Source organism: Chelonoidis abingdonii, chromosome 11 (genome assembly GCF_003597395.2).
Source record: "Chelonoidis abingdonii isolate Lonesome George chromosome 11, CheloAbing_2.0, whole genome shotgun sequence".
Lineage (NCBI taxonomy): Eukaryota > Metazoa > Chordata > Testudines > Testudinidae > Chelonoidis > Chelonoidis abingdonii.
The window spans coordinates 40,762,417-40,786,763 of NC_133779.1; the positions used below are offsets into that span (position 1 = coordinate 40,762,417).

The following is a 24,347-nucleotide window of genomic DNA, read 5'->3' on the forward strand; positions in this document are numbered from 1 at the left end:
ACTTTCACTTAGGAGTAATGCCTTACCCCCAGCAACATTATACATTGAAATATGGAACATGTTCTCCCCCACCTCTTATTCCACCCAACAACCTCTCCTACCTCCAGTGTCTTTGGGGACCATGGAGATGTACGAGGAAGGTGGCAGAAGATAACAAGGAACTACATTAACTGAGTTTTTGGAGATAATGCCTAAAAATTAATCCAAAATGTCAGTGCAAGTCTTGGGATGCAGTGGTACAATAAATACTGAAACAAAACATCAGTAAAGTTTACTCCTTTCCCATCCCTACACACCCAAAAAATGAGATTTAATGGAGCTGGCCTTGCATTTTAAAATAAAGCAGACAAAACTCACAAAAGCAAGAAGCCTGTAAATCAGGTTTTCCACAGCATCCTTTAACTCAGTTGTTTTGTACCTGAACCTCACAACACACAATCTGTTTGAGAGTCTTGATAGAGAAATAGGCCATGTTGTACATGAGGTAAACTGGAAATATGGAGGCCCAATTTATACTGGGCCAGCAGCCATATATTAAAAACTTCAATTACACACAGTTCCAGCTAAACCAGTTACCAACATGGTTTGGTTAGTCACAGTGCGCTGTGTTAAAAAAGTGTGCTTGAGAACACATTCTAGAGACACTGTTCTAGCATAGGCTGGCCCCATGCACAGTGGCTGACCAGAGCAGGAAGCCAGTTTAACAAGAACTATGTTTAAAGTAGTGTTTCTTAATATTGTATTAAGCCTGAAATAGCCTAATTGAAGTGGTTTCTGGTTTTTTTGTTCAATAGGGTAAAGCACCATCACTGGACTTGCCCCATTTTAAAGGTTTCTTTTTTGAAACAAAACAAAGTATCCTATTTTGAAAAAGTACAGCATGTAATGCAGTATGCTAAGGTGGCCAACAGACAGCCTTGGGCAAAAGTACAGCATGCTTAAGGCATTAAAAAAATATTTTTTAAAAAAGGACCCAGACTATGGTACTTAGACTTTATTTTAAATTCTACACAGTATGCCTAGCACAAGGTGCAGTTGTAAACATGGCTATTAAATGGTTCTTCAAAAAAGTTTACACATATAGTTATATATCCTTTTTCATTTCTCTACCTCTTTACTACTGGCCCTCCTCTTCCTACTGTCACTCTGGGATCTTCACTTCCCACATGCTCTCCACCATGCTCTGCTATTAGCTATGTCACTAGGGAAGCAGAGTTTTACTAAACTCCTGTTCTTTGGAAGTGCTGTGTGCAGACACTTCAAGGATCACAATTTTTGTACATTTAATTTTGTTGCCAGTCTGATAAAGAAGCAGAACAATACAGTAGAGCATGTACTATACAGCCCTGTCAGATAAAAATTAAGACAACTCCCAGAGAAACAAACTCCAGGTTTTTTTGTACTCCGAACTACTTACATACAAAAGGTGCTGGGTTAAGCATATAGTTTTCATTCAGAATTTCATACATTTGTGGGTTTCACTTGACCTTAATTTGGTTCTCCCCTCCTCTATGTATGCTCCATGTTTCCATCTTAGTTTTTAGAACCTCTTCATTTCCCTCACAATTAAGAGCCCATATTGCAGCAACCATCAATCCAAGACAAGAATTGTATACCACTGCTATGGAGGGAGTATTTGAGAACGATAAAATTATTTCCTTTTCCCAAATAGCATGGGGAGCGGTGTAGGGGAAGGGCTGGGAATTTAGTGCCATGTCTCACATAATGGAGTTCAGACCACAACCATTACGCTAACTTTAATGTAATCCTGACATCTGTGTATTTAATATGTAGTTATTTTACATTTCACTATATAACAAATGAATGACTTGATACTCTGCTGACTCGTGATTTTCCCAGAACTACCCATTGCAGTTCTCAGACAACAGCAACTTACACCAAACACCTGCCCCCCTGGAAGATATCTAAGTAAATCCTGAAATAAAAGGCGCTGTATACAGATTAGGATGGGCTGGTTGGAAGAAAGCCATAACTGCTGGGAAGCCTTCAAATTCCCCACCCTCATTTTTCCTGTCAATTTTCATTTAGACCAGGGGAAGGCAACCTATGGCACGCGTGCTGAAGGTGGCACGCGAGCTGATTTTCAGTGGCACTCACACTGCCCAGGTCCTGGCCACCGGTCTGGGGGGCTCTGCATTTTAATTTAAATTTTAAACGAAGCTTCTTAAACACTTAAAAAAACCTTATTTACTTTACATATGACAATAGTTTAGTTATATATTATAGACATATAGAAAGAGACCTTCTAAAAACGTTAAAATGTATTACTGGCACGTGAAACCTTAAATTAGAGTGAATAAATGAAGATTCTGCACACCACTTCGGAAAGGTTGCCGACCCCTGATTTAGACAAACAAACAAGCAGTGGCTAAAGCCAGCCAGTCTGCACGTAATTTTAAGAAAGCAGGATCTTAAAAAACAGAGGGCGTGTCAGGAGGCAATTTAAAAATAAGTTTGCTGCTAAGGGTATCAATGACTTTAGCCTCCACTACATGAAATGCAAACTGTACAGCTCATCCACACTTTCATTTTGATTGAAGGAAAAATTGTGTTTTGAACAACCAAACCACCTCAGGATGTTATAGAGCCAAATGGAACATAAGGGCTCACAGGATTAAGGAGAAGTGATCCAATAATTATTTTTAGTTTTAACTACACTTCTCAGTTAGATATTTACTTCAGCGAATGTACCATTTATTTTGTATTTGTTGCTAAATGATGTGTGTGTGTCACGGAGTCCCCGGGCAATGCTCTGGAACTACTCCCCACTAAGCCAGTCAGGACTTTGGGGAGCCTCCTCTCCCTTGGAGCAGACTTGTTCAGGGCAAGAAGCTCACACGGTCTTACCTCCCTGGGTCTCTCCTGGCAGCATTCTGCATCCTCTCGCCTCCGTGGGCTCTCCCACGCGAGCCACACCAGGCAGGGTCCTGGGACCACAGGTGTCTGCACCCCACTGTCTGCAGTTCAGAGTGACTCTTTAGCCAGCAAAACAGAGAGTTTATTCCGATGACAGTAAACAGGGTCTAAAACACAGAGCTTTAGCTACAGCGAACCAACCTCGAGCCGGGTCCATTCTGGGGGCAGTGAGCCAGACCCTAGGTCTGATTCCACTACCTGCGTCCCAGCAAGCTCCAGACTAACCACCCCTCCTCCTCCTGCTCAGCTCCTTTCCCGGGCAGGAGTCACCTATCCTTTGTCTCTACACCTTCAGTTCGGACCTTTGCAGAGAGGAGCCCAGTGCATCAGTTGCTAGGAGACAGAGTGCAGCATTTAGGTGCACTGGCCCTTTGCTCTGCAGCAATTACACACCTTTATCCCACCACCTAGATACTTAAGAACTGCCATGGGGACACTGAGGCACCAACACAGTATTCAGAGCAAACATTAAGAACAGTCCCAGTTCGTCACAGTGTGGAGATACAAGAGAATATAGATCATGTATGGCGTTTTGAAACCCATTGCTACCATAATGTGTCACAGAACAAGGTCAATTCCATTAAACTTTTTTTAAAAAAATATACACAAACTGAAACTCAGGTGAAACATTAAGATGGTAGAGTAATGTCTGAAGGAATACATTCAGGCACACTAAGGAGAAAGGAAAACGTGAAAAGGGAAGAAGGAGATGGTAAGAGTTTTTTTAATGCTATTTGTTAAAACTTTTTAAAAGGCAGCGTTAAAAAGGTACTAAGTGTTCTATTGAGCCTTTGAGATATAGTATGTTCCAGCTTTGCCTTAGTTTGTAGCCATACTAATTCCTTTCTGGCATTACAGCTTCTTACCTCGTTGCAAAGTTTTGTGACATGCTAAGATATCTACAAATGTATCAGTCACATAAACTTACTATACTGAGCCCACTGACAACTTGAGGGATTTGTTTTTTAAACTTTAAGAAAGTAAGTGTCTTGTTCCCCTGCTGATGTCTGTATATGTGTTTCTTGCAAAGGAGAGTAGGTGGGGCCAAACACAATACAAAACTGCTACAAGATGAGCAAGGAAGTTTAACTTAAACTACTTTTTGGTCAAACTGATTACTTTACACACACAGTGCTGTTGAAGTCACCAAACAAACTGAAGACAGCAGAAAACTGTTTTTCTTTTAACTTCTTTAAGCTATAGCACTCTTAGTTATTTGTAACTACAGTAGGTAACACACACATTTCACTGAAATGCGGGTTACAAAGTTGACAGCATCTTTTAACATTAGAGCAGTGTCATGTACTTGAGTTTACACACAGTTGATGCTCTGTAGTCCAGAAGATGCCACACCTCAGAGGGACACTTCCAGTTCTCTTGGCCTAGGTGCTACAATTCTGTTCAGGAAAAGTGCACTTACTGTTTTTGGTTGAATGCTAGCTCAAATGATGTTGAAAGAAATCTGGTAAGTCATGGTTGAACTTGAGCAAAAAACCACGACAAAACTTGATTGCAACCATACAACGCACCACAAACGTATGAGGTGTTGTTAAACGTGACTAATTACTATTAACTACTTTGTTCATCTCTAAAGAGTTGACTTCAACCAAATACTGTCAAATATTGTCCTCCCTCTCATTAATGCTTATTTGTCTAAATCAACATATCTGTAAAATGACTACATTGCAATTTTGCAACATCCACAGTAGAACGCCACATGTGACTTTATCAGAAGAGTGCAAAGACTCAAGTCACTTTCCTCAGTTTATTCTCTGTAATAAGTCAGGCCCACCTATGCAAGCTAAGCAGAGCTAGATACACTGCTGCAACACCCCCTTACCCCCCACACACTTTGGGTTGGCCTTGTGTGGCCTTATCACAAGATTTCACCACCACACAGACTTCTGTTGAGCACATTTTGTGATGCCAAAATAGTATTTTTTAATTTCCTTTAATCTTAAAAACAAACATTAAGATTATAGTCAGAAAACTTACACTGAATTTAAAAAAAGTTCGAGTCCAGATTTCAAATCTTAAAAAGCCAATCAATTGATTCAGAAAGAAAGAATGGATAATCTGCTGCAGATCAGGTAAACCTAACAATCAACGAACACTCTTGAAAAAAAATCTCTCTTCAATGAAGTAACTTCCAAAGTTGTTTAGTAATGTACAGTATTTTGGCTTTTGAGTATGAAGTTACCAAAGCAGAAAATTTTTAGCAGAACAGTAAAACAATCACTTTAAGAAACAGTTTTCTTTAACCTCTCAAAATTCAAAAGTTTTAAGCGCTGCAAGTCTTGTATAAACAGTGTTATGGGTTCATACACATATCAGAAGACTGGGAAAATATGGAAAGCTGAGTCCAAAATTAAGAGAGTCTCGATTTGAAACCAAGAGCCTTTCACCAAAATGCCATATAGTTATCTACAAAAATGATATCTTTTTTAAAAAAAGATAAGCAAGGGATCAAATTTATTCAGTGAAATCATGCATTTTAGATCAGCTATTGCACTTGCCAAGATGTAAAGATCCTCTGTGTGCCCAGATTATCTGTCTTGATTGCCATCTATATGCCCTAAAGCACATCTTGAAAGATTAAGAAATTGTCATCTATGTTGGACAGAGGTGGGGAGCATGGAGGCAGAGATATTACTTGTAAAGTCTGCAGAATTGTTCAGATTCATCTTCCATATGTAAGAAATGCCAATATTTTACTCCTCCACTTAAAAAGCATGGTCAAAACAATACAATCATAACCTATCCTATCTGTATTTGGTCATCTAGGACCTTATCCAAATCCCACTGAAGTCAACTAAAAGATTCCCATCAAAACTTCAGTGGGTTTTGGATTAGGACGCCAACACAAGGACATTCTTATACAGGTAAGCCTTCCCTCCCATCTAGGAAACAGAAAAATCCTACTATACAATGAAGGGGTGTCTCAGGTTTTCTAAACAGGATTTGTATTTTTATATAAAAATACAACAGACGGTCTCTAGAAGCTGAGCATGGATTCTTCCTCTCAGTCTAGTTTGTACAGGTTTTTTCCCCACACCACAAAGAGGGAGCAGAAAGACATTTATCAAAAAGATTGGAAAGTGTATTTATACAGCCACAAAAATCGTCAAGGGGACTCAGGGGCAGGTGTCGCATGAGAAATCAAATGTTAAAAGAAAATTCACTAGACTTCTAGCAGACACTGTCCCTTTAAAGTGATGTGCTTAGGTTTACACAGGAAGTTTATTAGAGTGAGGAACAGAACCCTCGCTGTCCAGTTTACAGCCTTGTGTTTTAACCACTAGATTATGCTTTAAGAGAACTGGACACAACTATGCTAGGGACAACAAAGTATGCTAGTTGACATGAAGTGATAATGCCACAAAAGGTGTTACTATCTTCTGAAAAGGTTTACCCTTATTTAGCACCTGGCCCTGCCACCTCCTCTCATTCTTTGAGAAACAGAAAAGAAATTCCCTTACATAGGAGCCACCTATTTACAGTAGTATCCCTCCCTAAAGGATATTGTATGAAAATCATCAACACAACTTTCATCAGACATACAAATACATCCTAAATATCACTTCGCACAACAACATCTGAAGATGCCAGCACACTGAAACTTTTACCAGTGAGTTTATGGAAGAAGCAGAACACGTCAAAGAATTTTCAGTCAATCCAAGTTACTAGACGAAACCTAGTATATTGGATATATTGCTGAAAGTGACATTGGGACAAATTCATTGTTTAAGCAGCAGGAGCAGAGGAAAACTGAATAATTCATAGACTAGTTACAATTATGGAGTTTAAGGGCGTTATCAGTTTTTCCTGTAGTTTTTTTTTTTAAGCTAGAGTGGGGGACAAAATACATTTAATTCATGAGAATTTGCATACTTGACAGGAACTTCAAGTTTCTGTTCCAACATGTGAAACAAGTTAATAAATTTTCACTTCTATAGCACTTATTTCCTTGCCTGATAATTGTATACACTTTTCAGACTTGCAACAATATTGGGAATATTTAACCCATTTTGCAGATAGGGAAACTAGCACAAAAAAGTTAACTGACTTTCCCCAAGATTAAACTTTGTGACAAAAACTAAAAAAAAAGTCAGGAAAACATGATCATCTGTAGTCTTGGCACATAATGAACCCGAGGACAGAGACAGTGAATGTCTATAAACCATTTTTTTGGTGGTGATTATGAATAAAATGTTTTCATGTACTCAAGATTCCTAATTTAATTCTTGTTTCATGTGATGTGTATGTTTGAAAAGCCTTAGACTGGCCCAGGAAGGATGAGGTTTTCCAAAACAACCAACGATTTTGGATACTTCCATTTTTAGGTGTCTAATTTAAGAAATCTTAAATTAAAAGGGGACTGATTTTCAAAAAGTGCTATGCACTTACCTTTAAAAGGGATCAGATGAGTCACTTAAAAAAATGGAGGCACTCTAAATCATTAGTAACTTTTAAACCAACTTTTTCCCCTCAATAGCTCTGAAGACACAACAGTAAGATACACCAAAAGCACTTCCCTTTTTAATAGTCAGAGACAAGCTATCCCTCCTTACCTTTATCACCCACACGATTATGGACACAAGAAGCCCTTACCATATGGAAGTAATCTCTAGAGTCAGCTGCTCAGAGAGAGTGCACCCCCTTTATGGTTTGCATCCACTCCTTCACTCAAGGTCATATTTCCTCATTTCAGTAATTCATCTTTTACAGCTTCTGCTACAATGGCAATACTGATGGGTGGAACAAGCAACAGCTACTTTTTTTTTTTCTTTGAGGCTACAGCACCATGGCTGATCTTAAGAGGGATGCTAAACTGAAACATAAACCAACTCGTTTCAGAGGTAGAGTACATACTTCACTCTTTTAGTCATCCAATAGATTAAAAAGTCCAAAAGTCTATTCCAAGTGTTAATCTATAGAGCTATTCAACAAGCTATTTCCCCACATTTTGTTGCATAGGTAGGTCAACTATGGACACAGAACAGGAGTTTCTAGGTAGCCACTCACCTTTTTGAGGTACTCATGTCAACAGGTTCATCACCTGTCTGCACCTCCACTTTAATAGTTGCTTTTACCTCCCCTCCTTTTAATAATCCTTGGACTTTCCCAGCTCCAGGATCAGTCTTTATTTTAATGTCACCTTCAGTCTTTAGATCTGTTCCCAACAGTCCTTTATCCATTTTATTTTTTTTACTGTCCACGTCATTTTGGGTTATTTCTCGTTCTAGTGCTCGCTTCTGACTTCGTGTCCTGCATGCTTCCTCTGTCATTGTGAAGCTCTGGGGGGAAAGAAAAAAAAAGGGCGGGAAGAAATCAGTAAAATGCATTTTGAGAAAAATAAACAAACTGTTAAATTCAAAAAAGGCCAAGATAGGATAGTGCTGCAAAAGAAGAAATCCTGAAAGAGCAATTAAAGTATTGCAGTGGGCTTACTCACCCTATCCTTAGAGTACATTTTAGTCTGAAGTTACTATGGAGTTACTCAACTCTATTTAAAGCAACTATAGTTGTAAAATGTAAACTCTAAAAAATGCAGGAGATTGTACAGGAACGCAACTGAAACAAAAAAAAGTTTGGATGTTTATCAAAAGAGGGGGCAGAATTTCTTTTTATTTGCCTCACATGCAAGTGAGGCAATTTTTTTCTTCTTTTTAATCTAGGATTAGAGTTTTTTGGGGGGATTTCTACCATGAATTTCTTAGCACTTGTATCTGATTGCAAATGTCAGGAATCAGACATTGTGCGGAAAGAACTACCACGCCCTAAGTGAAGAGAATCTCTTCTATGTTTCCTTATACTTTGCCACTAGAGATTAAGGCACTACCATTGTAATATTTAAGTTGATAGTTTCTTCTCTCTTAATGAATGAGCCAGGCTTTTCCACTCGCTGCACAGGAAGTGCTTAACTCCTGTGGGATCACAGTTAACTCATTGTATGCCAAAAAGTCATAGAAACTTTAGGTTTTGGTGAGCTTTGGCATTTGTCTGCCATTTCACTGTACCTGCAGACCCACATCTGAAAAAAAGCTGAGTCAGGTTTTGATCCCATGACATCACTGGGCTCCACATGACCCTTCCCAGGATTCAGTCTGAGAGACAAAGCACTTTCTAGAAAACCAGTCTGAACCGGTTCCAGACAACAAGCTGAAGTGTTAACCCTCACAGAGACACAACAGCAGCAGCAGCAGCAGCAGCAGCAGCAATGTGTCTGGAAGACTGCTGCTGGCATTCCAAAACACAAGTCTGGGAGAGCATCACTGCTCTTAAAGGGACAGTGCTTTTAATTTCACATTACTACACAGCAGTGCATCTGTTATTCTGCTCGTCCCATCACTTCAGGGAAAGCACACCATTCACTTTTTAAAAGATCATAGCTCTTAAAAGTAGCTATGTTTCTTAGATTAAAATTAAGCACAAGGCCAATAACTAAAAGTCACTAATAGAACTTAAGCTTAAAAAAAAAAAATAAAATAAAGGATCCAGTGTGTTTGGAAGTCAGGGACAGTGGAGTAGTTACACCATATCATTTATTTCCTGTTCCCATCAAGTCACAGTCCTGTATCTACAGCATACCAGATTGTCATTTCAGACAACTCTATAGGAAATTTTATGCAAGCAAAAGCAGACTCAAGTTTCTTTACATAAAACTTTTGTTTGGAAACAGCCAAAAATATTAATTTATATTAACTGACATCAACTAGTCCTCAATAAGGCCACATTTAAACTAAAATCTTTAAAAGCACATTGTTCTTCAAACAGGAGACAGGTTGGGTTAACGACTATGTTCATGAAAGTGAGGGACTAACAGCACTGTCCAGGAAGAAAGCCAGGTGTTCTCAAGATTTTCTACATAGCTTAGTCAATACACCTTCATTCTAACCTGCAGCAATCCCTGCTATTCCAGTTCTGGACCTTGCCATACGATTCTTCCAAAGCACCCTAGTTCTTGCCTGCAGCATCCTTATTGCTCCACTCCGAGTAGCCCATGAACAATCTCACGATGCCCCACACACACAAAAAAAAAAAGAAGTGACCCCACTAAAGCTTGGTCTATGCTTAAATGTTAGGTCAGCACTATGGTCAGTCACTGATGTGATCCCCCCCCCCCGACCCCGACATAGCTATGTTGACCTGATCCCCCAGTGCAGGAGACAGCTTCTGTTGATGGGGCTAATTTTGTTTGGAGAGGTGATGGCTAGTCCTACACAGACCAAAGGGGTGCGTCTACGTCACAGGGTTATGCCAGCATAGCTATGCTGGTAGTTTCCATTGTCCAAACAGCCTAATATGGCACCACTAAAAATCTTATCACTAATGAGCCAAAGCAAGACAAATCTGAACCCAGGCCTCAAGACAGAAGGCCACTCTACTAATCCAATGTATTGTCTAGTCTGCTTATACCAGAGTTTTTGTTTTTAATGTAAACATGCTGACTTTCTTGGTCACTACTTTAAAACAAGTATACTCATTTTATTGGCAATTTGCATTATAATAAGGAAGGCTTGTGTGTATTTTCAATTTTTTCTTATTCTGTAGTCTAGTAAAGCTGGAAGTGCTGCAGAGCTATGGTGTCACATAATTAAACCCTCATGCCAGTGAAGCAGCAAGACTGACTCCAAAAGTAATCCGGACCTGATTTTTGGTGAGAGATTGCTTGACATTCCTCCCAGAACTTAAAAACACAAAGATGGTGAAACAAGGGAGTGGGAGACAGGATCCATGGCTCTGAATGGCAAATCAAGACCCCTACCTCACAGAGAACAAGAAAGTTAAAAATCTCTGGCAGACCAGTCATACCACATGCTCCAATGAAGGGCTAAGGCAAAGTGTCTAGTAGTTAGAGCATGGGACAGGGAAGCAGGACTCTTAAGTTCTATACCCAACTCTTATATGGACACATTGCATTCCTGTGGGAAAGGCACAACCCTCTCACATGGTCTTCTCATGTCTCTCTAATACTCATAATACATATGGATATGGAAGCAACGAAAGACAACGTGGGTGAAGTAATATCTTTTATTGGCCCAACATCTATTGGTGAAAGAGAGACAAGCTGTCAAATTTACACAGAACTCAAGAAGAGCTTGAAGGCTTGTCTCTTTCACCAGCAGACATTGGTACAAAAAAGGATTTCACTCACCTTGTCTAAGATCATGAAACCTACATGGCTACAGCACGGGGGGGTAAAAAAAAAACCACACAAAAAAAACCCCACCATACATCCCAAACTTATGAGTATGATATTTATCCAGCTCAGAGGGCATCTTGATACTGAATGTCAAATATTAAAAATGTAAAATTGTCATTATGGCAGAAGAGACAAATGAGATCATTCAGTGGAAACAGCCTTCTCTTGCATATAAACCCCTCTTTTGAAAATGAGGAAGCTCTCTTACCCACAGCCCTCTCAGCCACAGGTATCCAGTGGAGGAAACTGGATACCAGAAGTCCGCTTTTCATAGATATTGAGTGCCTGCAGCTTCCTTTGACTTCAACTGAGTTTTCATTGCTCAGCACCAGTGAAAAAAGTCAGGCCCCTATATTCTGTTAAAACATACTCCAAAATGTTCACTATTTCAGTTTTCATCTTCTCCAGTTACATGACCCAAGTGTGTTGAATAGGCTGTGTGATTCCACAATATTTTAAATGTCACACATGAACCCTCGTTCTGCAAATCCCATAGTAAATTTTCAAGTTCTGCTTCAAGTTCCATGCATTATTCTCTATGGCACGTAATGCTATAAGCAACAAAAGGAAACTCATCTCTGTCATATCTGCACTTTGTGAACTCCCTTGATGCACCTGCCCCCATATATTTTAGAACAGAATTCAGAGGCTTGGTTCTCAATTTGTTAACAGCTTTTAGATTAGATCTAGTTATTTCAGAGACCACCTCATTTCTTCTAACCCTCCAGAACAGATACACTCCAACTATCAGGTGCTGGGGGCAGAGTGTTTTCCATGGTGGACCTCCCCATGCAACATCTCACCAACAGCTCAAATTGAACCCAAACCTGACAGTGTCCTCAACAAAATGGGAGATTCACCTTTTCAAGGAAGCTTTTCCCAGTATTTTGTTCTGCACGATAGATACCTTAGACCAGCGGTTTTCAAATTTTTCTACTGGTGACTCCTCTCATATAGCAAACCTCTGAGTACGACTCCCCCACCTTTATAAATGAAAAATACTTGCCGGGTTTGGGGTGGAGGCTGACAACTCATGACCCCCCCTACCTCCCGTGTAATAACCTTGCAACCCCCTGAAGGGTCCTGACCACCGCTTTGAGAATCCTGCCGCAGACATTCAACCAGGCTCAAATTCCCTTTTCGTTTACTGAACCCACTGCTCCAATTTTTTTCTTGAAAAAGAAAAGAAAAGATCACATCGTATGTAGATTCTCACTTCCAGGACTACCCTGGCTCTCCTCATAGAGAGCTTAAAATCACAGATCCATTTTCTAGCATGGATGGGACTTTAACTGTGGCCACTAACACAGAACTAAGTTTTAACTATTTCAGGGAACAAAAACTGTTATAGATAGTTATAAATGTACGCCGGACTTGTATTTAGCTTGGCATGGGAAGGAGGGAAAGGAATAAATCAGGAAAGGTTTCTTAAAGAAACTGAAGAATATAGTTTCCTGGGGAAAGAGGTAGAAACCCATAACTTGAGTAGCGAGTCTGTAAGGAACAATCTTGAAGGAGTTTGAAGGAATGATGGAAAAGACAATCAAACCACAATACAAAAGTATATCACCTGTATGTTTTTGATAAAATAATACAGAGTTAAATTGTTATTTTGACATTAGGCTTCAGGTTAACATGCAGTTGAAATAAATTGGCAATTCACACTTTTCTGAGCTATTGTTTCAGTCTGTCTGTAGTCTTTTTGGATAACAACAATGTATCTTTTCACGTTGGGATAGTTATTTCCCCAGCACTAAGGGCTAGAATTAATTTTTTTTCCTGAAAGGTTAGATACATAAAAACTAATGGAATCACCAGAAGTGCCAGACTGTTGGTCCAAGTCACTCTGGACTGTAATAAATTTACACCATTCAAATGTATTTTGAAAGACAGAAGGGTAAACTAGGATTACACATAAGTTTTTCTCACTCTCTCTTGCACATTTACACAGGGCAAATTTGCACACAGAAATCCAACAGCCCTTTCACTGAACTGTCCAAAAAAATTGACACACAAGATGGGTGAAGTAATCTCTTAGGCTTTGGCTACACTGGCGCTTTACAGTGCTGCAACTTTCTCGCTCAGGGTTATGAAAAAACACCCCCCTGAGTGCAGCAAGTTCCAGCGCTGTAAAGCGCCAGTGTAAACAGTGCCCGAGCGTGGCTCCCAGAGCTGTAAGCTAATCCCCACGGGGAGATGGAGTACCTGCAGCGCTGGGAGAGCTCTATCCCAGTGCTGGCGCCGCGACCACACTCAAACTTCAAAGCGCTGCCGTGGGAGCGCTCCTGCTGCAGCGCTGTACAGCTGCAAGTGTAGCCATATCCTTAGTGGTGAGACAAAAGCTTTAGAGCTTACAAAGAGTTCTTCTTCAGACCTGAAGAAGAGCTCCAAAGCTTCTGTTTCTCACAAACAAATGCTGGTCCAGCAACAGATCTTACCTAGCTCACCTTGTCTCTTTAATATCCTGGGGCCAATACAGCTACAGAAACAAATATAAATAGATTTCTGATCCAAAAGACTTTTTTTTTTTTTATTTTATACTAGTAGGTCAAATACCATGTCCATCTATGGGACCAACAGCATTCCCACTGGCAAAGACAGCAACAGAAATGTTTCCTGGAACCTGCCAAAAAGTTCTTCCCCAATCCCCTTCCTTCCAAAAAACAAAAACAGGAAAAATACAAGACAAACCTGGTTTGAATCAGCCAGTGTCTTTTCCAACATGGATGTATATGACAGACTCCTATCACATATTGCCCAGAATGCCTCCCACTTGCAAAGATGACAAAGGATTGCGAGATCCTGGAACAATTATCCGCTCCCTTTCTTTTGCCACTGTAGGGGAAAGTGACAGAACAGGAAAAAGTAGATAAGTTCCAGTTTAAGACTTGGGAAATTTGTGGGCCCCCACCCCAGATGTGCAGTCCAGCCAGGAATAACCAGATTCCTAGTGACAATAGTTTATTTGGAGACCTTTGTACGCTAAAGTCCTGAAAGACTTGAGCTAAACAAGCATACATCTGATTCAGGGAGGTGGGGAAAGAAATCAGAATTTTGCTTTGTTATATTCCAAGACACACTGCAAATGAAAATAAAAATTGTCCAGTTAAGAGTGGTCTGATCTGCTTCCATAGTTTGGGAACCTGGCCAGAGCTTACTTCCAAAAGTTCTCTCTCCAGGTGGCAGGCAAAACAAAGCAACCCACACCACCACCTTACACCCTACATAACCCACTGGACCCCGCTAAAATGCCAGCCCACTTTATGGAGGATTTTCAGATTCACACTAGTTGTAAACAAGACCAAACCACACTCTGGCCAAAATATTTCAAGCTTCTAACAAACATCAGTATGGTTACATCTATGCTACTAACTGTGCAAGTTGCATCAGAATACGGCTGCCAAAATTTGTATATCCCTTAGCCACATGCAGACTTGGCTGCATTCATAGGTGCTGTGTGTACTCACCAGGAGTGCCTGTGTTGGTGTAAGTACTCTGCACCAAAGGTAGGTATCCTAATGTGTCATGCGCAACCATCTGGCAGAACGCCTTTCTGGAAATTTTTCCAATGTATTGTGGGACAGAAGTGACTTGTCCAGAGATCTCTGGGAGCTAGGGATCAGATTCCCAGCACGCAACTTTCTGCGTCGATAACACCATCAATATTGCATAATCCCCCCCACCCCTTTTTTTGGAAATCCCACAAACCCAGGCAGCACTTTTTGGTGTCTGCCATCTCTGACAGAAGCACAGACCCACAGAGCTCTGCACTATTCTCGTGAACACTGCAAATACAGGACACACTATTCTCTGGTATTTGCAGACCTGCAGGAAAAGCCACAATAATGTGGGACATGAAGATTTTGCCAAGGATAGTTTTCTGCCACACAAAGAAAGACAATTCAAGATTGTTGAGGTTGATGGAGCAGCTGCAGATGCTAAAGGGCCACTTCTGGACCCAAAAAATGAGCACTGACTGGTGGATCACATCGTAATGCAGGTTTGGGATGATGAGCAGTGGCTGAAGAACTTTCAGATGCTAGAGGCATCCATGTGCCAAGCCCACCCCAGCCCTCTAGCACATGGACACCCAAGGAGAGCTGCACGGACCGTGGACAAGCAAGCGGTGATCACACTCTGGAACCCTGCAACATCGGACTGCTACTGATCAGTGGGAAATCTTGAAGTTGGAGGATCCACAGCTGAGGGCCATTATCCAAGCACGTAGGGCCATTAGTCATCCACTGCCACGCAGGACTCTTCGACTCTGCAATGTGCAGAAAATCTGGATACGCAGGCAGCAATGGGGCTCCCAAACAGCAGTGGAGCAAAAGATGGCACACGTATCCCTATTTTGGCACCAGCCCACTTTGCCAGACTACCTCAACACAAATGGCTACTTTTCTATGGGTAAGCAAGTATTGGCTGCTCACAAGGGATGCTTCACCAATCTCAGCGTGGGCTGGTCAGGGAAGGTACATGACACTTAAGAGCACAGGACTCTTCAAAAAGCTGCAAGTGGGAACATTCTTTCCCAACCAAGGGGATCACCACTAGCTATATTGAAATAGCTATAGTTATTCTGGGGGATCCAGCTTACCCTTTATTCCCCAGCTCACAAAGCTGTACACCGGCTGCATCAACAGCCCCAAGGAAAGATTCAGCTATCAGCTCAGTATGTGCAGAATAACTGCTGAATGTGCTTTTGGTAGACTGAAGGGATGCTAGCAGTGTTTACTTGCTAGAACTCAACAAGAAGGATCTCTCAATGGTAACAGCTGCCTGTTGTATCCTCCACAACACCTGTGAGGCAGAGGGGGAAAGCTGCCATCTGACTTTCAACAGCCAGAACAAGGGTTATTATAGAAGTCTGATGTGGAGCTATGTGGCTGAGGGAGGCTTTGAAAGAGCACTTTAGTGGCCAGCAGCAGTAGTGTTGTGCGCTGGAGTGTTCTGAGCCTGGAGTTCTGGGTGCTGCTAAGAACTGTGTAGTGTTTGCTGTATGTGCATAAGTGACTGGGTATTTTCCTGAAGCTATGAATTCTGTGGTGCTTGGAATGCATTTACAAGTACTGTTGTCTTTGATAATCACTATGAATTCTGCAATATTTGTGGTGAACTAGTAAAGATAGAGATAAAGTTCTATTTTGGGGTAATTCAATTGAGTGGGGAAAAAAATTCCGAAATTTAGGACACAAAAGCCCCCACAAGTAATGTTAAAAATTGTATACATAATTAAAAGGGGTGATCATTTTAAATTAGAAGGGATGTAAACATTTATATCCATTTGAGTACACAAAAGTAGTTGTATGTGTAGCCACAACGGACACCTGTGTTCTCACAGGTCAGTATGTGAAGCTGTGACTTTCTTTGCTGTCCTTCAGTGTAGAGTAGTAGGGGGTACGGATGGGTCCCTTGATACCATATGGTATGTTGGGGAGGGAGGGGAAGAGGTCTAAGGACAATGCTCATGGAGTTCTTCAAGGGTGCATAGGATGGAGAGTTTGGGAGCATTTGGGTTTGCTGACTGAGAAGACCCTTTATGCCCTGGTGCATTTCCCTCCCCTTGCCCTGCTGGGGCTCATGGGTCTTTCTTGTCCTCTTGATCTTTCTTCATTCTATCAGTCATGCCAAGCCCTTAGTTCAGAGTCTGATGCAACACTGTTTTGCAAGATCCTGCAAGCCAGGTCCTCCCTAATCCTATTCTTTCTCCTCCTCATGGTCATGTGTTCTGTGAGTGGAGGGGGCATCCACCAAGCCAGAAACTGCTGATAATGACAGACAGATAGATGTATCACTGGATTTACAGTCAGTGGAAAGAGAAAGTAAGTTTCTAAACTCCCTTTTCTTGTAAAACACGAAACGCTTATTGACACTTCAGCTCTGGAGCACCCCAGCACAGCACGACTCTCCAGCTCCAGCCCCAGCTATGGTATCAGGATCAAGGGATGATGTGGATTTTCTCTTGCAAGACGCTATATGATTTCAGTCCCTATTCCATGGATAGGGCTATAGGGCAGCGGCACTGAATATTTGCACTATTTTCCACGAGCAGTGATAATTTTAGCTGCTCTCTCATTCCTCAGGGTCACAAAGGCATAAAGAACACAGCTGTTACTGTCATCCTGAAGCTGTCCGGGCCTATATGCCACTAGCTTGTTTGCAGCAATGGTGCCAGCTGAACTCATCATAGAGTGGCATGGCAAAGTATCCTACCATAGAGGAAGAAATAAGGCAGTCATCTCTAGAAACCTTCAGGAGAGGATTACAGAGTATCCCCATGAAAGTTTCACAGAGATTTCTCAGGAGGATAAGAGGAACGAACCTAGCTACGTAAACAAAATGTTCTGCATTGCCCACTCCACTTAACCCAACAGAGGGAAATGAAAAGCAGATACCAATTCTACCTCTTTCTTGTACCTCCTTGTCTTCTCCTATGACTAAAACAATTGATACCTTTGGTTTGTTAGCTTGGGGGATGGGCTGGTGCCATCTTTAAATCTGATCGCTACAAGGAAAAAACAACAAAAAAAACCAAACAAACAAAAAAACCATACTGCCCGCATACTGGAGTTCCTCCATGTTTGTCTGATGGGACTGGCTACATGGTGGCAGAGCCTCAAACAGGTCCTGGTTTGCAGCATGGCTGGAGTCCTCCACCATGTCTCCCCCCAACTCCCTTTCTTCCTCATTGTTCACAGTGAGGGTCTCTGGGTCAGGCTCCTCCAAAGTACCTACAGTGGTCTGTGGGGAGCTGGTGGGGGTTTCTGCCAAGTACAGCATGCAGTTCCTTGTAGAAGTGGTAGGTCTGCAGTGTAGGGCCAGATCTGTTGTGCTCCCTTGCCTTGCAGAATGTCCGGCAGAGATCCTTTACTTTTACATGGCACTGCCGCTGATCCCTCTCACACCCCCTTTGCCTGAATTCCCTGTGCAATCTGATCTAGATGGACATGTTTCTACAGCTGGTCCATTGCTGTGCTTGCAGTGCCTCTTCTCTCTGTAGGCCCAGGAGATCCAATACTTCGAGTCTACTCTGGGTAGGAGCACATCTTGTATGTGGAGCTGGCCTGGTCGGTTTGGCAGTTGTCCACAAGGGTGAGCTATAGATGTGACTGCCAAAGTGGGCAATCAGGAAAGGTATTAGAAAAAACATGGGGGGAGGGAGGAGTTAAAGGGTAGATGGAGTGGCTTTTGGTCTCTCTGACCCTTGGGCAGTGGAGTTTTAAGTTTTGACAAGTATGGTCAGTGTCAGGGAACAGGGCATTGTGAGACAGCTCAGGGAGAACTGTTAGGATTGACACAGGTCATGCAGTGTCTATATAGTACTTGGATTGTGTCAATCTCAGTAGGTCAACCATGGCTCTACACCAGAGGTGGGCAAACTACAGCCCGTGGGACCGTCCTGCCTGGCTCTTGAGCTTCTAGCCCTTCCCCTGCTATTCCCCCCCCGCCCGTGAGCAGGGAGGGGAGGTTGGATGAGTCAGAGGTTCTGAGGGGTGCAGTCAGGGGGCAGGAAGTGGGAGAGGGCAGGGGCCAGGCTGTTTAGGGAGGCACAGACTTCCCTACCCAGCCCTCCATATAGTTTTGGAACCCTGATGTGACCCGCAGGCCCAAAAGTTTGCCCACCCCTGCTCTACACCATTTGGGGAGGTGGTTTTACTGTGTCACTAATGGAGTACTTATGTCAGTCAGTGACAAATTTGAGTGTAGGCGTACACATACATAGGTTGATTGTAAGTCAACTTATGTTGACATAACTTGGTGCTGTGACTGTCAGTTTTCTCAACAATGCAAACTTTATGTAACAAAAGGGCCTGTATGAGAAAGTTCAAACTGCATCTTTTCTATGGCAACTTTGTCCTCCTCTGCCAAAAAATGACTTGTAAAAAAATCAGCCTAGAACTGATAGAGGGATTTTTTGGGGGCTAGAAATACTTTGTGGTTTTTTTCAAACAATTCTTTGGAACCGATATTATTTCTTACTCCTCCTCACCTCCACTAACACAACTGGCAACTCAGAATTAAAATTGCCAAAATTAAAGGAGTTAAGTAACCAACCCATGTAATTAAAGTAGATAAGCAGACCAGCTGAAGTATCAGGTGATGTGGAATTTGAAGAACATTCTTTAACAGTGACCAAACGAGAGAGAAAAAGCATTAGCAATTTACTACTACTGAAAGTAAAGAAGTCACTCCCAATTTTTCCCCATAGCGTGGACTATATTTTCATAGGCTACCTGCTTCTTCCCCCCACCCACTCATGATCTCACAAATCATCCTCTTCTCCCATTCACAACCTGTAACATCTATAGCAAGTACAGTAATTACTTGTACAGAAAGATATTAAGACTTTTTAATCTGTCTCTTAGTCCAATTTAGAGCTAGAAAGGAGCAGAAACTGGCACCACACAAGCAGCCAGTTCTCTATAAGCCACCAGAAAATGTGCTGCAGATCTTCTGTTGCCCATGGACCACAACTTAGGAAGCTCTGAAGTAAATAAATCTGCCTGCGTCCGTGTAACTGTGTTACTGAACAGGTGCATAATTCAACTTTTCTTAAAATGATTTTTCTAAAGGCAATAAGCCAAAGTGATTTCTCCTCCACAGACTGCCTTCCCTTGAAGGGTACTGCTCTTTAAAATTTGTGATTTCAAGGTTAGTCTAGTCAGCAGAATACCCCGTTTGCATAACCTCAGCAAAATGGCAGCAAGAGTACACCACTCTCCAGCTGCATAGGTCAAGTTCTAGAAGTATACCACCACCAGACACCAACTGAAAGACCACAAGAGCAATATGCAGTGCCATTTCTGTCAAACTTGAACTTGTCATCAATGCAAGATGTATGACCAATAATAATGACACTGAAGTCCTGACAGCAGACACACTGACAGCATTTCCAGCACATCTGTCACAAATTGCCATGGAAGCAATTCAAGTTCGCTAGCCCACATAACCTCTAACAAAAACACAGGTGATCAATGGTGACCCTAACCGTCACAGTGTCCAATGGGACTATAGCATAACTAATGAAAATGGTGAACTAGTTGAGTTGTAGGCAGATGCACATCACACATTTCGAAGAAGTCCAGTTACGGAACAGATAACTGTCCTTTCTTCTTTGAGTGACTGCTCATGTATTCCACAGTAGGTGACTCCATGCTATATCTGATGGAAGTGGGTAGGTGTTTAAGGGTTTCCGGGACGTAGTACCACCCTACCAAACTCGGTGTCATCCCTCGCTTGGGAGACGATCGCATAATGCGAAGAAAATGTGTGGACAGAAGACCAGATGGTAGCCCAACAGATGTCCTGGATCAGGACGAGGGCTACACAGGCAGCCAACGAGGCCTGAGCTCTCGTTGAGTGCGCCCTGACGATTGGTGGCGGGGGAACCCTCACCAGGTCACAGCACGTGCATATGCACAAGGTGATCCAGTGGGAAAGGCGCTAGATGGAGATTGGTTGCCCCATCATATGCTCGGCCTATGCAATGAACGGCTACGAGGATTTCCGGAAAAGCTTGATCCGGTGCAGGTAGAAGGCCAGAGCACTACGCACATCGAGCATGTGAAGGCGACGTTCCTCGTTGGAGGAATGGGGCTTAGGACAGACCACCGGAAGGAAAATGTCCTGTTCTATATGGAAGGCATGAGGAGTGTGGACGAAGCCAGACCTTATCTTTGTGGAAGACTGTATATGGGGGTTTCAAGGTCAAGGCCCTGAACTCTGAGACATGTTGGGCTGACATGATAGCTACAAGGAATACTACCTTCCATGACAGGTGAGACCAGGAACACGTGGCCAAGGGTTCAAAGGGAGTTCCCGTGAGACAGGATAACACTAGGTTTAGGTCTCACTGCAGAACAGGGAACCTAGCACACGGGAATGAACGGTCCAGGCTTCTTAGAAAGTGGGAAGTCATAGTATGAGAAAAGACCGGTTGGCCCTGCACTGGTGGGTAGAAGGCCGATACGGCCGCCAAATGTATCCTAGAGAGGTGGGAGCTAGTCCTTGGGTTCTAAGGGACAGGCAGTAATCAAGGATAATCTGGAGCAGTGCAGACGATGGGGAGGTTCCCCGCTCTGCCACCTACCTAGAGAAACTGGACCATTTCGCTAGTTGAAGTCTGCCATGTGGCTGGCTTTCTACTTTCCAACAGGACCCATTTGACATCCTCTCAACACCTCCCCTTCTCCTCATCTAACCATTGAGCAGTGGAGTGCAGCTAGGTTGGGATGGAGGAGGCAGCCTCCTTCCTGGCAGGGGAGGTCTGGGAGAAGTGGTAGCCTCCGTGGTGGGGTGAGTGGGCCACTAAGAGGTGAAGGAGGGTCCTGTACCAGTGCTGTCAGGCCCAGTCCAGGGCTATGAGGATAACCTGCAACCTGTCTGTTTTTAACTTTTTGCAGGACCTTGCCAATCAGGGGAAAGGGTGGGAAGAGATAGAAAAGCTGGCCTGACCACTGCAGGAGGAAGGTGTCCGAGATTGCTCCCTTCCCCACTCTTCCCTTGAAGCAGAACTGAAAACAGCACCAGTTCTGGTCAGTTGCAAAGAGGTTGACCTGAGGAACTCCCCACTCTCAGAAGAGCTGGTGTTTGACCACCGAGTGGTTGTACTGATAGGACAAAACCCTGCTGAAGTGATTGGCTTGCACATTGTGGACGCCGGGCAAGTGGAAGGCTCGCAGGGAGATATTGTGGGCTATACAGAGTTCCCATAGGCTCAGGGCTTCCAGGCATATGGCCAAGGAACGAGTCCTGCCTTGTCTGTTGATGTAGTACATCGCAGCGGTGTTGTTCGTAAGGACTCTGACCACCTTCCCGCAAATGTGCATGCTGAAAGCTACGCAAGCCAACCGTATTGTCCCTCCACACAAATGTCAGAGAGCTCAGGGCAAGGCCGGGGCCAACCATCTTTCTTGGGTTTGAACGTTCCCTATATGAGCTCCTCCCATCCCAGATCTGAGCATCTGAGACCAGGTCTAATGATGAGGAGGCTTCCTGGAAAGAGACCCCTTGCAGCATGTTGCTTGGGAGGGACCACCATTGTAGGCAGGCAACTACTTGGGGCGGTACCAGGATAACCTTGTCTAGTCCGTCCCGGGCCTGGGAGTACTGGTAGGCTAGCCAGAGCTGGAAGGGCCTCATTCTGAGACTGGCATGGTGGACCACGTACGTGCATGCTGCCATGTGGCCGAGAATCTGAAGGCATGCTCTTGCCATTGTCACAGCCTTCACCGTGACCGAGGCAATGAGATGTTTGAGGGTCTCGAACCTGCCCAGAGGGAGAGAGGCTGAGGCCCTTAAGGAGTCCAGCAATGCCCCTATGAATTCTATGTGCTGAACTGAGACTAACGTAGATTTGTTCTCGTTCACCACTAGGCTGAGATCTGTGCATGTGGACAAGAGCAGTTCCACATGGGCCTGCATCTGGGATGGAGAGCTGCCCCCAAGAAGCCAATCTGCACCCCTTTCCACCAGAGATAGGCTGCTACCATTGCCATGCACTTGGTGAAAACTCCAGGTGCCATGGATAGACCAAAAGGGAGGATCATGAACTGGTAGTGAGCCGAGCCAACCCAACCAGGAACTCGAGGAAGCACTTGTGCCCCTCGAATATATGGATATGGAAATACGCATCCTGTAGGTCCAGGGCCACGTACCAATCCTCCGGGTCCAGGGAGGGAATAATAGAGGCCAGAGATACCATGCAGAACTTGGAGCGGATCATAAACCAGCTGAGATGACGTAGGTCCAGCATGGGCCTGAGCCCCCTTTTGCCTTTGGGATCAGAAAGTACCAGGAGTAGAAGCCTCTGCCCTGGAAGTCTACTGGTACTCTTTCCACCACCCCCAGGCGGAGCAGACGCGCCACCTCCTGCCCTAGGAGGCAGGTATACACCGGGTCCCCGGGACTCACTAGGGACGGGGGGGTGGTAAGGTGGGGGCAAAGTGAACTGCAACACGCAGCCCTTGGAAATAGTGTTGAGGACCCATTGGTCCGACGTTATACGGGACCACTCCATTCAGAAGGCAGACAGACAATCGGTTGTAGAACACAAACTTTTTTAATCGGGGAGGGGGGGTCTCCCTGGCAACAGGCCTGGTGCCCCCTGCAAATAGTCAAAACTGCCTCTTTTCCTGCCTCTTGCCCTTAGAGGGCCCGGGCTGCAGGGCAGAGCAGGACTGATGTTGAGACCAACGCCTTGGTGTCTCGGACTCTTGGACGGGGGCTCGTACTTACTCCGTGCAGGTGGAGCTGAAGTTTGCAGTCTGGGCTTGTCCTCAGCCAGTGGGACATAGAGGCCCAAGGTTTGCAGGATGGTATGGGAATCCTTCATCTGTGCAGAAGACATCCATTTGGTTCGCAGACAATGCTTTCCTGTCAAAGGACAGGTCCTGCATGAGGGACTGGGCCTCTGCCGACAGCCTGGACAGGAGGAGCCAGGATACCCTGTGCATGGAAATGGCGGAAACCTTTGAGCGGTCTGCCATATCGGTCGCGTCTGATGTCGCCTGGAGGGTTGCTTTTGCCGCTGCTGTCCCTTCCTTTACCAGAGCCTTGAAGTCCTTTTTGTCCCACTCCTGGAAGAGAAGTTCAAACTTTGGTAGGGACTCCCATAAGTTAAAGTAGGGCCTGATGATTGGCCACCCTGCACGTACGGATCACTTCTGGGCATGGAACGGTGACAGGAGTCGCATGACTTGAAGCCTGGGGCATGGGGTATGCCCCGAGCCCACTCTAACTACTAAAAGTAACTGTACCACTAAGGTCAACTAGAGAAGCTGCAGCACAGCTGGAGCAAGATGTTCCGACTACCTTCACTGGAGGCAAGAAGGAACTGAGGGTGGAAGCAGCACGTGGCTCCCCTTATAGCACAATATAGAGGCACCACTCCAGCGGCTGCAGCAGTGCTCCCCCAGTATGGGTATTGCTAAGGGAAAAACTTCCAAAACTGGTGCACGTGGCGAGTACACACACCTACTGTGGAATACAGGAATACATCCTGCCACCCTGATAGTCACGCAGAAGCCACACCGTGAGGTGAAGAAACTGCAGGTCCAGGCGGCGAAGTCTGCTGTGGTCCTGAGGTATGAGGTCTGGGTGGAGTGGCAGGGTAATTGGGCAGGCTATTGACAGGCTGAGCAATATGGCGTATTAGTGCTGCCTGGAACACGCTGGAGTGATCATGATGATGCGCGCTCTG

General features: G+C 43.8%; 1 protein-coding gene across 4 annotated transcripts in view; it reads right to left on the reverse strand.

Annotated features, from left to right (window-relative positions):
* GATAD2A (GATA zinc finger domain containing 2A) overlaps positions 1-24,347 on the reverse strand; it is a 93,486-nt gene that overhangs the window by 29,883 nt on the left and 39,256 nt on the right. For 3 of the 4 annotated variants that reach the window (XM_032798800.2, XM_032799044.2, XM_032798641.2), the window contains one exon: positions 7,963-8,234. In XM_032798800.2, coding sequence (XP_032654691.1) covers positions 7,963-8,225 — 263 coding nt within the window. In that variant the 5' untranslated portion in view covers positions 8,226-8,234. Of the gene's footprint in view, positions 1-7,962; positions 8,235-13,834; positions 13,979-24,347 lie in introns of those variants that run through there. The other variant, XM_075070938.1, reaches the window with a different exon arrangement.